General features: G+C 46.2%; 1 protein-coding gene across 1 annotated transcript in view; it reads right to left on the bottom strand.

The window, feature by feature from the left end:
* Positions 1-1331: 1331 nt before the first annotated feature.
* The window catches only part of LOC103346478 (leucine-rich repeat-containing protein 37A3), a 42316-nt gene continuing 31294 nt past the window's right edge, over positions 1332-12353 (bottom strand). The window contains 3 exon segments of the mRNA XM_070067667.1: positions 1332-6784; positions 7089-8851; positions 10314-10432. Coding sequence (XP_069923768.1) covers positions 6581-6784; positions 7089-8851; positions 10314-10432 — 2086 coding nt within the window. The 3' untranslated portion in view covers positions 1332-6580.

Below are 12353 nucleotides of genomic sequence, written 5' to 3'. Positions count from 1 at the left end.
TGGCCTTCCCTATAACACCTCAGGAGTGTAGAGAGCACACAGAGCCTTGTTAAAGTAGGTGCCTGTGTCTTGGAGATTGACTCAGGACAGCTGGCATAGGGGAGCCCCCAGGTGGAGGCATACGTCCCTGTGTTGGCAGGGTGGAACACCCTGACTCCATGTGAGCCTTCCAGACCACGTGGATGTGTGTCTTCATCTGGTTGCTTATTTGCATCCTTACATCATCCTTTCTGATCAGTTGGCAAGACTAAGTAACTATTTTTCTGGATTCTAGCAAGTGATTGTGCCCAAAGAGGGATGTCACAGGAATCCGGATTTATAGCTACCCAGTCAGAAGCACAGGTGGCAAACTGGATTTTTGATTGACACCTGAAGTAAGGTCAGCATGTGGGACTAAGCCCTTAGCTTGTGCGACCTGACACTAGCTGTGTCATAATTGAATTGAATTATAGAATGCCCACTTGGCATTCACAGAGAATTGCAGAACTGCCCATTGGTTTTGGTTTTAAAAAGATTTGTTTATTTACTTTAAAGGCAGAGTTACAGAGAGAGAGAGAGAGAGAGAGGTTTCCATCCGCTGGTTCACTTCCCAGTTGGCTGCAATGGCCGGAGCTGAGCCAATCCAAAGCCAGGAGCCAGAAGCTTCCCCTGGGTCCCCCACATGGGAGCAGGGGCCCAAGGACTTCGGCCATCTTCTACTGCTTTCCCAGGCCATAGCAGAGAGCTGGATCAGAAGTGGAGCAGCTGGGACTTGAACCAGCTCCCATATGGGAGGCCGGCACTGCAGGTGCTAGCTTGACCCACTACACCACAGCGCTGGCCTCTGCACATTGTCATTAATACCATTTCATCTTATATTTTAGACTCAGGAATACTGGTAGCTTGCTGAAGTGCTTCTCACTCCTAGTGACAAACTTTGGACAGTGACTTGGGAGGTATTATGATCCAGATATTCTGACCACCCCCAAGGCCCTCCGAGACCGACAAGAGGAAGCGGGTCCTCTGTGAGCCGGAGGTCTAGTCCCCCTCTGTTGACTGGTTCTCAGTGATTCAGGGGAGAGAAAGCACCAGAACACCTGGTATTTGATTTAAAAGTCTACGCCTTGAGGATGTGTTTTTGGGTTCTTGGAGACTGACTTAATGGAGGAAGAGAAATGAGAGTTCTTGCTGGTGCTGTGCCCCTGGGGTGGGCTTGAGTCCCTCGGAGGCTTCTAGAAGCAGTCTTGCTTTCCTTGCCTGTGGCCCCTGTTACTGCATATAATAAATATTTGACAACATTTTAATTTCTCACCATCTGGCTAGAATTGCTTATGAATATCACACCCATGAATGTAAGCAAATAAATATTTTATAAGCACCACTGAGATGCCAATATTCAGAAAACAGGACTTGCAGATGACAGAGGCAGGACGGTCACTCCGTGTTTTCCTCGGGGGCTTCGCTCTCTTCACCTTCTGCCGAGGACTCTGGAGGGGGCGTTTTCTCGGCGGGGGCCTCGCTGAGCTCCCTGTGGGAAGAGAGCAGAGCAAGGTTTCCACTCCTGCCACTCTCCCTGCCTCCCCAAACTCAGTACGGTGAAGTGGCCCTGTCATGTACCCTGCGTCCTTGTCGGGAAGCTCTTCCTTTACGGAAGGCTCCTTGTCCGGGGGCAAGTCCTTGGCTTTCTTGCGTGTGCCACCGAAAGGGCTGAGCAGACGCCTCAGCCAGAGTGGCCACCTCAGCCGGAAGAAGCCCTAGGAAAGACAAAAAGACATGTGAATTGAGCATTTTCCCTGCTGTCTCCAGCCACACACTGCAGCCTCCTCCCATTTACCTGAGTCTCATCTTCCGAACACTTTCTAGGCACTGATTGGTGAAAGCTCCTTGGGGAAAAACACACACAAGGCCATTAGAGACGAGTGCCATTGTTCACTTCTCACAGTGTGCATCTCCGGTCTTCCTGGGATAACACATGCACCTCAGCCATCACTGCAGTGAGTGCTCACTACAAGCCTGGGGTCTCAGACGCAGTACCCAGGGTGCTGGGCTTCCAGGAGCCCTCTGTCCCTACAGACCTGCAGTGTCTCTGGGGAGACTTTTGTCTGTTGTCAGTCCCAGTGCCTTTCTCAGCCAAGTGTGCTTGCGCAGTGGGACACACTGCACCACCACACGGGGCAGAAGTATTTTCTCTCTCCAGAGGCATTTGACACCTGCCCCTTTAGGATTTAGCCTCACAAGCATCATTCACTGGGGTGTAGGGAGAAAATGCTTGTGTTTCCATAGCTGCTCTAGTCCCCTATAAATTGAATCCTATGAAGCAATGCCCGAGTCCAATAGCAACGTTACCCAGCTCAAAGATTTTTCTCACTGCAGGGTGTCTGTCACTGATGGAAGATTGAGTAGTGAAACCAGTTTAAAGGACAAAACCAATGTGGAAATACAAGGTACCCTTTTTGAATATGATTAAAACAGAAAAAGAGTGCATTGTTTCAGCAACTGCTTGTGTCTACAGAGCGTGTGGGTATTGATTTGCAATAGAAATTGTAGCACACAGCCCAAGCTCACTATGACCAAGGGAGAAGTCCCTGGCTGGGGAGGAACCATCCTCTCTGTGATACTCACTGGCAGTGTGACTATGGGACCAGTATTGTCCCTTTCTCCTTGTATCCTTACCATAACAGGGAGAGACAAACGGTCTGAGAAGGTGTGAATAAAAGGCATAGGCAGCGGGGGTCTGGAAACCAGTAAGTTTTCCAGCCACCTCATACGTTTTACTCTCCAGCAGCCTTGAGGGCAACTGTCCCCCTTCCCCCAGTGTCATGTGTCTTTCCATAGCCCTTCTCCGAGCCTCTGGAAAGGCCTCTGAACTGGCCAGATGCCACCAGCAGCAGGAACAGCACAAACAAAGCCCCTCCCTAGCTGCTGTGTCTCGGAAGGACCACTGACAGCACATGTGTCCGTGCTGGTGCCGTCTCCCCAGCCATGGCTGGGGACCAGATTTGCTGGAATCAGGCAAAACACTCAGATGGATAGTCTTCTGCCTCTGGCAATGTCCTCATTCTAAAATGAGCAGGTTTAAATAGATGAGTTCTCAGTACTCCTCTACTTCTAAAATTCTAATGTAACAATTGTCAGACTGATACTTACGTTGAAGATTTTTCTATGTCTTCTCTTCCTTTTCCTCTTCCTCTATGAGAGTAAATCTGTTTTGTAAGGAAAAGCAGTCATTATTCACCATAATGATTCTATCTCCAAATCGTTTACCTTCCCTTTCTTTCTCTAAAAGCCTTGCCTGCCCAATAAGATAGCTTTTTTGAGGACAGGAATTCTGTCTTGTTAATAGTTCTCACTCTTCCACAGTCCTTGGTCTTGAATGCCTCTGGGACTTAATACAGTCTATTGACAGCCAGTCATCAGTGAGTCCTCTTAAAAGTGGAATGGGAGTGCAGCGTCATGCATTTAATCTATACTAATTTGGGAACATGGAAGTTGTAGTCCTTAAACAAAATTTAAAAAATCTGGAAGAAAAAAAAGTGGAGTAGTAGGAAACACCCTTAACCTGCTGAAAGTATGGACCAGAAACCTAAACAATGGTGTTTTAAAGGCAAGAACAGGAGTAGGATACTTATTAGACTGCTACTAGTCATAATTGTTGAAAAGGCTGAAATTAGTGCAATAAGAAAAATAAATGGGGTATAATTACTGCAAAGGAAGAGACAAAACTGTCATCATTTGCATAGGTGATGGTGGACAACCTAAAAAAAAAAAAGCCCAAGATAATCAGCTGACATTTTGTTGGACGTAACGTGTGGGTCCGGGGAGGTGACTAGGTGCTGAGTCAGGAGAGTAGTACAGTGAATCTCCTGTTTGTTGTGCACCACCAGTGACTAGAGGGAAAATGGAGTACAGAGCCCTTCTTTAATAGCAATAGAAAGGAATAAACTATCTTGGAATAAACTCAACGAAAGTTGTGTAAGATTTATGTGATGAGGATGCTCTTCTGAAGTCCATAAAATGTCATGTTTCTAGGGTATCATAAAGATGTCAGTTCTCAAATTAATCTACAAATTCAAGGCAACTTAACTCAAACCCCAAGAAAACTTTTTACAAAATCTGACCAGCTGCCATCTTTTAGGAAAAAATAGATGAGAAAAACTACTAAATTTATGGAAAAGATTAGAGAGCAGGAGCTTGCCCTACACTGAAACTATGTAGTGTTAGGGTGGGCACTACCCATGCTGGTCTCTTTCTCATCTCTATGCTGTGATCACTTACTTCTTGTGGCTAGACATGTCTTTTAAAAAACTTTCATTACCTCCACTTTGACTATGACCTTGTCTAAACAAGATAAGAATCGGAGAACTCAGAGGGCTTCCATAGCCTTGGAAACTCATGACTGGAGCATAGGGAGATTACTGATGCCATAAACAGGAGTGTCAATTGGTAAAGTCAACAACAGGAGTCACTGTGCACTTACTCCTCATGTAGGATCTCTGTCCTTAATGTGCTGTGCATTGAGATTTAATGCTATAATGAGTACTCAAACAATATATTTCACTTTGTGTTTCTATGGGGGTGCAAACTGTTGAAATCTTTACTTAATGCATACTAAACTGATCCTCTGTAAAAAAAAAAAAAAGAAATTATCAACTCCCAACTTGACTCTCACTGGGATTAAACATGACAATAGGTCTGATCTGATTTCATCATCATTTAAAAAAATCATCTATTATTTTTCACTTTATGTTTCTGTGTGGGAGCAAACTGTTGAAATCCTTACTTTGAAGGGTTAAAAAGTTAAAAGCCGCTTCCCCCCCCCCCCCAACCTCCTCTGGTGAACTTTCCTGACCTCCTTAGACTTGCTCTGCATAGCCATTCTCTATAAAGTTAATTGGTCAGTAAATTACCCCAATGTGAGCGTAACCTTAGTTTCACCTAAATAAGATAGAAAAAGTCACCATATATCTCTTTGCCTCCTGGAACCCTGACCCCACCAGGTGTCCCTTATTGCCATTCGGCTGCATTCCTAGGTATCATCAAGGCAGTTCCTGCAATCTTGTGTGGCCCTCCCTTTTGGCAATAGGAGGCTTTTTGATACTCCCTGTGTTCATAAATCAACTGATTGTAAAATCACTTAACTTGTATCAATTGTTTACTCTATACCACTGTCTGCTCTACGCAATAATTGATTTTCTTTGTTTAAACGTGTATAAAAACCCCAACCCAAGACTATTCGAGGCCGCTCGCCTGTACTGGGACGGGGGCCCCGACATGTCGGAACATCAATAAACTTTACCCTTTGTTAATTACATGAGAGAAGGTCTCTTGGAGCGTTTTTGGGGTGGCAAGAGCAATTCAACTCTAATTCGACTGTAACATATGGAGGTCCCACCGAGATGGCTCTGCTGCCCACTGACGTCTCCAATGGACATCTCTCGGGGTAAGTAAAGGCGCCTAAAGGATAGGGACTCTGTGCACGTGCATTTCTGCACTGTTCTTCAACAGTTCACACAAAGGCTATTTAAAATCGTCACATCTCAGGGATTTTTCAAGATGGTGGCGTAGGGAGGCAGCTTGCTGCTCTAGTCTAGGGGTGGATAGTTAAAAAAAAGTGGAAGGAGTGCAATCTCAGGGAAGGTTTAGGGAGAAAATGGTAGAGGAAACTCCATGCAAATTGGATGGACGCTGCGGACCTATGTGGAGGGTGTGGACTTGCACAGTTTGAGACCCCAGCAGCTGAGAGCCTCAGCACCAGCTTTGGAATGAGGCAAGACCATACTGCAGCAGCTCAAGCCACTGGCAATAAAGCTGTGGGAAAAGCCTGGCATGGGTATGGCTTGGAGCTCTGTGGGGGATGATGTACCTGCCAACCTAGAGCAAAAAAAAGTGGGGGAGTTCACATTTCTCTCTGCCCGACCTCAGGCACTGGCATGCTGTAACTAGCCAAGAGAGGGCAGGCACCATTTTGGAGATATGTAACAGCTGCTCCAGCTAGTCACCATGAACCCAGGAACCAACCTAGAGGAGATGCCGGACTCTGGGAGAATTGACAGGGGGCTGGGTGCTTGTGGCTGTGGGAGCCTTGTGTGGTGGGACTGTGAAAACACTGGGCTGTGTGGGAGGGTGCAGGCAAGCTCCAGGGAGGGAACACATCTTAGAGCAGCTTGATGCAGGAGTCAGCTGCAGTGCATCAGCTGAACTCATTTAGACAAAGTCTTAGACATTGGAGCAGTAGGATGCTACGTAGATCTAATGACTCTGTAAGATAATACTTTTGTCTTTCGGCTGCGTGCTTTCTCCCAAGGGCAGAGACAGTTCCTTGAGGGTGGAGAGTATATAATCTCATCATTTCAGCAATGAGGAAAGAAATCAGTGGTAGAAGAGAGTACATCAAATCCCTGACACAATTTTGGAGAACTTCTGCCACTTTACTCTGGCCTTCTTACACTTAACCTCTCCAAATGTCCAGTCCCTTGTTATCTCGGTTCCAGTTGCACAGATTTCCCACGAGTGGGGTTCCTTTAAAAAATCTGTGGAATGTGCTTTTCAAGGGAAAGAGTAAAGCGCATCTCAGTCTTGGTGACTAAAGAGGAAGGTCAGCTCATGGTACGTGGAAAGTGGCTTTGATGTACAGTCTGTGGATTCCAAATCTATTACAAAGGAAGGATGCACTCTGGCAACCTGAACGAGTCGTCCTTACCTCAATGAGACAGAAGATGATAACCAGCATCGTGACCACTGCCGTCACAGATATTGCCACGATGAGCTTGTTGTGATAGCCGTGTTCTTGAGCTCCTTTTGCGAGCTAAGAAAGAGCACAGTTTAAAAAGACAGAATAAAGAGCTGGAAAATATGGATGATAAATATTCAGAACCCTGTTCTTCAGGTGAGTGGTGTAAAAGATCTTAAAAGACCATACAAAATCTGCTGTATTATATATAATCTTGGTATTACTCATTTTCTCTACAGTGTGTTAGGTCTGCCTCCTAACAAAGTGTCACCGTCTTGGCAAAAGTTACATTACCGAGACAAGATCTGGACTGGGAGCCCCTGGTCTTCCCGCTTGGGGTCTCCTAAGGGATGGGAAAGTGCAGATCTCCTGTCCTCACCTTACTCAACTCCTGCTCTTTCTGTCCACTCGGGGCTTCTGTACTCTCATTGATATAGGTCTCAGTCCTCCACTGCTCTGTGTCCCATTCTTCCTTGGCTATCTTTTCTTCCTGCTGCTCACTGAGGAGCTTCATCAGGATGCCTGTTTTGGAGATGAGCTTGGCACAGGGCAGTTGCACCTGGGCCTCAGAGCAGTCCATTTTCAGAGTGCGGATGACGTGAGAAATGAGCCTTCTCACGTCAGTGTTGGGGATGAGGGACTGTAGCTGCTGATTCAGCTGAATTTCAAACTGTTCTCCCTGGGACAGCATCATGGGGTAGGTGAAGCCTACGGGCATGGTGGGGGCTTCAGTGCCCTCACTGGGGTATTCCCACTGTGTTTCCTTGGTTTGGTCCACAGTCGGCATTAGGTCGAACTCGGTCCCAGCAGAATCTGTAGCTGAAGGATCTGTGTGCATTTTGTCGCCAGGGAGCGTTTCTTCATGTGCAGTGGTGTTTTCTGGCAAAATGTTTTCTTCAAAAACACGCCCTCTGGAATGGTTTTCCTCCCTATTGTCTTCTATAGAAGGTTCTCTCAGAGGAGGACTCCCCTGAGAATGCAGGCCTCCAGGGGATGAGAAAGCCTCTCCGGAGGGGGAGTTTATGAGACTCCGCAGTGCAGGGAACGGAGGCCTCTTCCCAGCCATCTGCCTGTTGAGGGAATTTTTCCTTCTGAACTTCTGACTCAGTTTGGCCTTGGGGGTTCGGAGGACCAGGTGAGAGCGAGTTTTGTGAAAGCGGTAATTTTGTCTGGAATGAGAGATTGGTTTCCCTGCCGCCTTATTTTTGGCTCTAGCATTGGCATCTTCTAAGACAAAAATGGTGTAGGTTAAGTCTTTTCCTTTGTTGTTGATCTCAGAGAGAGATTTTGCAGGGGAGGTAGAAGGCCTGCCCAGGATGTGTTTCTTCAGGAAAGAGGGGGCTGCAGCCTCACGTTCCTTTGTGAGCAAGGGCTCCGTGTGCAAGGAGTTTCCGGCCACCTGCCTGGGCCTCTGAGCCACTTGAAGCTCCTTCAGCTCCCTGGAGCCTGCTCTCCCAAGCCTTCTTCCCCCAATGCTCTCCGCAAAGGGCCAGGTGCCCCGTCTCCTCCCGAGGCTCTTCCTCATCTCCTGGAGGTGCCTTTTCCGTAAGCCCTTTGGCCCCTTGATGACTTTTTTCACTCTCTGCAGCCTGTACCCCACACTTGGCATGGTTGCCAGGCTGTTCTCCTGTGACGGGGCAGTTTCTGATTTCTTTTGGAGGATTTGAGGGTTAAATTGATGACCTAACAGGATAGGCTGCATAAGCATGGCCTTTTCTTCCTTCTTAACCTCATCGATTTTTTCTTGAATTTCTTCATCTAACAAATTCTGTAGAAAATAGAGCTTTCTCAACTTATTTCTGTAAGGATGAGAGGGCCTTCTTATGTGGGTTTTCACGTAGCTCAGGGACTTATCTCTATCTTGCACATTTGAAAAAAGTAGTGTAATGAATGGTAATGTTGATTCTACATTTTGTAGATTTTCCTCTGAGAAATAAGGCAATATGTAATTCAGTGCACTAATAACGTCACTTTCATCGTTGAAGTCCCGCTGTTCACTCATGTGGCTTGGGAAGTCCACGCTGTTTCTCTCTGATACTGGGTTCTCTGGCTCAATAGTCAGCTGCTTGCTGGTGTTGTTCTTCCGGGCTTGCAGTATCTTCATGAATGCCCCCTTTGGGTTCCCTATAGATGCTTCTTCAACTGTCAAAAAAAGAAGAGACTGCTTTTTGGTACGGAAGACTGATGGGACAGCTTTATGTCAGTCCACAGCCCTACACTCTGATCAATTAAATTAGGAGTCAAATCCAATATTTGGGGTACCATTGAGACTTTAGAGAGAAAAGTAAAACCAAACTCAAACCTATGAAATGGCAACAAAAAAGGAGAAAAAGATATTTTTGAGAGTGGCATTCAAAGAGTTCGCAGTGTTAAAAAGCAGTAACTATGATCAGTATTATTTCATTGGTTTCCAATGACCAACCACTCCAGGCTTAGAATAAGGCTGGAAGACAAATGGCCCCACCCAGCTGCCCCTTCTGTGGCTCTGCCCCTGCTTCTCAGCCACATCATTCCACAGTCCTGCCTCATGCTGAGGGAGCACAAGGCTTCCTCCCTCCCTCCCTCTCTCCCTCCCTGTGGCCCTGTGTTCTTGCTGCCATCACAGGTGTCCATGGCAAGAGATAGGCATGTAAGGGGAGTGAGGGCAGAGGTGGTCAAGCCAAGGGGCCTTGCTCCTCACCTCAGTGTGTTCTTTCCCACCCTTGTAAAGGGAGATTAACAATGCTTGTCCTTCTCACCTCTTGAGATGAAGGGAATAATATAATTGGTAGGAAACTGGTCTGAAAGGTGAGCAACACTGTGTAGATGGGTATACAGTTATCACTGTGCTAATGCCTCAGATCCCTGACTGAGATCTGAATTCAAGCTGTCTAAGGAAGAAAGCGGTCACATTTTGAAAGTCATGACATCAGTGGTAATAACCCTCATCTACAGAAAGATACTTAAAAGTACCCAAGTGTTCTGTGGATAGAAAAGTGTGAGACTCAGAGCAGGTTTAGAATTGTACAGTCTACAGGAATGGAGGAGCCTTCCGACTGCATCAGAGGAGCCAGGCAGCCATTTCTGGTTATGGGACCAGAAACTCCCAGGCTCCCAATAAAACAGCATCACTTGTACTCTTTTCTACAAGTGCAAAAACAAATAACCGCAGTGAGCAGTGTAGACCTGTTCTATAAGACAGAGGGCCCTTGAGGCCCAACACATAGAAAACCAGTTTATAGACTGTGTGCAAATGAGTTATCATTGAAAAGCAAAGCACCCAAGAGCACAGAACACCACGTGTGTGGTTCCCAACATTGCTTCCTTCCCCTTCCACCTCTTTTCCATGATCCTTTGTGCATATGTAAATTACATAGTGGTAACTATGTTATTAATATGTAAATTACATAGCGGTAACTATGTTATTAAATTACATAGCGGTGATTGGGAACCTGACTTTCAGCAAGGGAGCAGTGTAGCAATTTAGGGAGTTTAAATCTGAATGAATGAATAAAAATTCAGCAATTAATTACATTGTTACTTTAAACTTGACCCTAAAATTTTAAAATAAGAAATTTAAAACAAATAAAAATTAAAAAAAGATCCTCAGGAAGTTCCGACTCACGGCAATGTGTCGTATTTGGCAGGCATTCATTGTCACAGTGAAGCTTGACGGTGTTGCAGACAACCTCGATAGTATGTTTAAATTGGCAGAGGCAGCAGGCCATATGGCTGGGTAAGATCCTATGAATAGAGACAGAGAATTAAGTTACCTGTAAAGGGGTTCCTTGGGTGGGTCAAACAGGTGAGCCAAGGTGCCAGCAAAGGAGTTCTTGAGGTATGTGGCCAGGACATTTGGGTAGGAGCCTGGTGGCCAATTGTTGGTCTTGAATATGAGAATAAAGGAAGGAGGGAGAGGTGGCCCAAGGAGGCATAGGCATGGAAGTGGGTGTGGTGTATCCAAAATAAAGTCAACAGGGTGAGCATTGGGCACCATGGATCTGTCGTTTGACTCAGGGGTGTCTCCTTCCAGTTCACAAGTCTCACTGTGGGTTGGGAGTGCACAGGAGGACTTCCCCCAACCTCTGGAGTCCCCTTCTCCATCCCTGTTGGAAGTGTTCACTATTAGAAACTACTCTGGTCCCAGAAAAATGACTGACTGCAGTAATTGTTGGAAAAGATGTGGAGAAAAAGGAACACTCACTCACTGATGGGTGAGTGAAAGTAATTTGACCAGGCAGGTGTTTAGCCCAGCCATGAAGATGCTGCTTGGGACAAGCACATCCCCTTCTGGAGTGCCTGGCTCCATTTCTGATCCCTGTTTCCTGCCAGGGAGTGCCCTGGGATGTGTCAGGTGGTGCTTCCCTAAATACCCAGAAATGGAAAGACTGCAACTTATGGTAGGTGTGTGTTTTTAAGAAACTGTCAGTCTATTTTTATTATATATATTTTTAATTTATCATTTCAAAAGTTTCTGTGGAAGGAAGAGAGAGAAACACACACAAACACACACATCTTTTCTTTTTTTTTCTTTTTGACAGGCAGGGTGGACAGTGAGAGACAGAGACAGAGAGAAAGGTCTTCCTTTTGCCATTGGTTCACCCTCCAATGGCCGCTGCAGCCGGCGCGCTGTGGCCGGCGCATCGTGCTCATCCAAAGCCAGAAGCCAGGTGCTTTTCCTGGTCTCCCATGCAGGTGCAGGGCCCAAGGACTTGGGCCATCCTCCACTGAACTCCCAGGCCATAGCAGAGAGCTGGCCTGGAAGAGGGGCAACCGGACAGAATCTGGTGTCCCGACCGGGACTAGAATCCGGTGTGCTGGCACAGCAAGTCGGAGGATTAGCCTATTGAGCCACGGTGCTGGCCACATCTTTTCATTAGGTAGTTTACTCCCCAAATGTCTGCGACATCCAGGGCTGCGCCAGGCCAAAGCCAGGAGCTCAGAAACTAGTTTGGTTTTCCATGTGAGGAGCAAGAACTCAAGTCCTTGGGGCATCACCCACTGCCTTCCAGGGTGCACGTTAGCAGGAAGCTGGGGTGGAGCAGAGCCGGGACTTGGATCCAGGCATTCTGATGTGGGATTGGAGTATCCCAGGTAGTGGCTTAACGGCTGCACCAAACGCCTGCCTCATAAACAGTTTAATTTTTATTTGTTTTATTTTTTAAAGCTTTTATGTAATGAATGCAAATTTCATAGGTACAACTTTAGGAATATAGTATTTTTTCCCTCATACCTGCCCTCCCACCCCCACTCCCATCCTACCTCCTACTCCCTCTCCCATCCCATTCTTCATTAAGATTCACTTTTGATTGACTTTATATATAAAAGAGCAACTCTATACTAAGTAAAGATTTCAACACTTTGCACCAACCCCCCACCCCACAACATAAAAAGTACTGTTTGAGAACAAGTTTTGCAGTTAATTCTCATAGTACAACTCATTAAGGACAGAGTTCCTACATGGGGCGTAAGTGCAAACAGCTTCATTTCTAATACCCCCAAACTGGAACAACCTAAGTGTTCACATATAGGTGAATAGATAAACTATGGTAGGTTCATATAATGAAATGCTATTCAGCAATAAAAGGAAATTAACTCTTGGTACACACAACAACAAGAGTGTCTTAGTCATGTTGAGTCATGTTGAGTGACAAAAACTGGTTAG

This window comes from Oryctolagus cuniculus, assembly GCF_964237555.1.
Source record: "Oryctolagus cuniculus chromosome 17 unlocalized genomic scaffold, mOryCun1.1 SUPER_17_unloc_2, whole genome shotgun sequence".
Lineage (NCBI taxonomy): Eukaryota > Metazoa > Chordata > Mammalia > Lagomorpha > Leporidae > Oryctolagus > Oryctolagus cuniculus.
The sequence above is the reverse complement of the archived record's forward strand: the minus strand, read 5'-3'. Positions and strand labels throughout refer to the sequence as shown.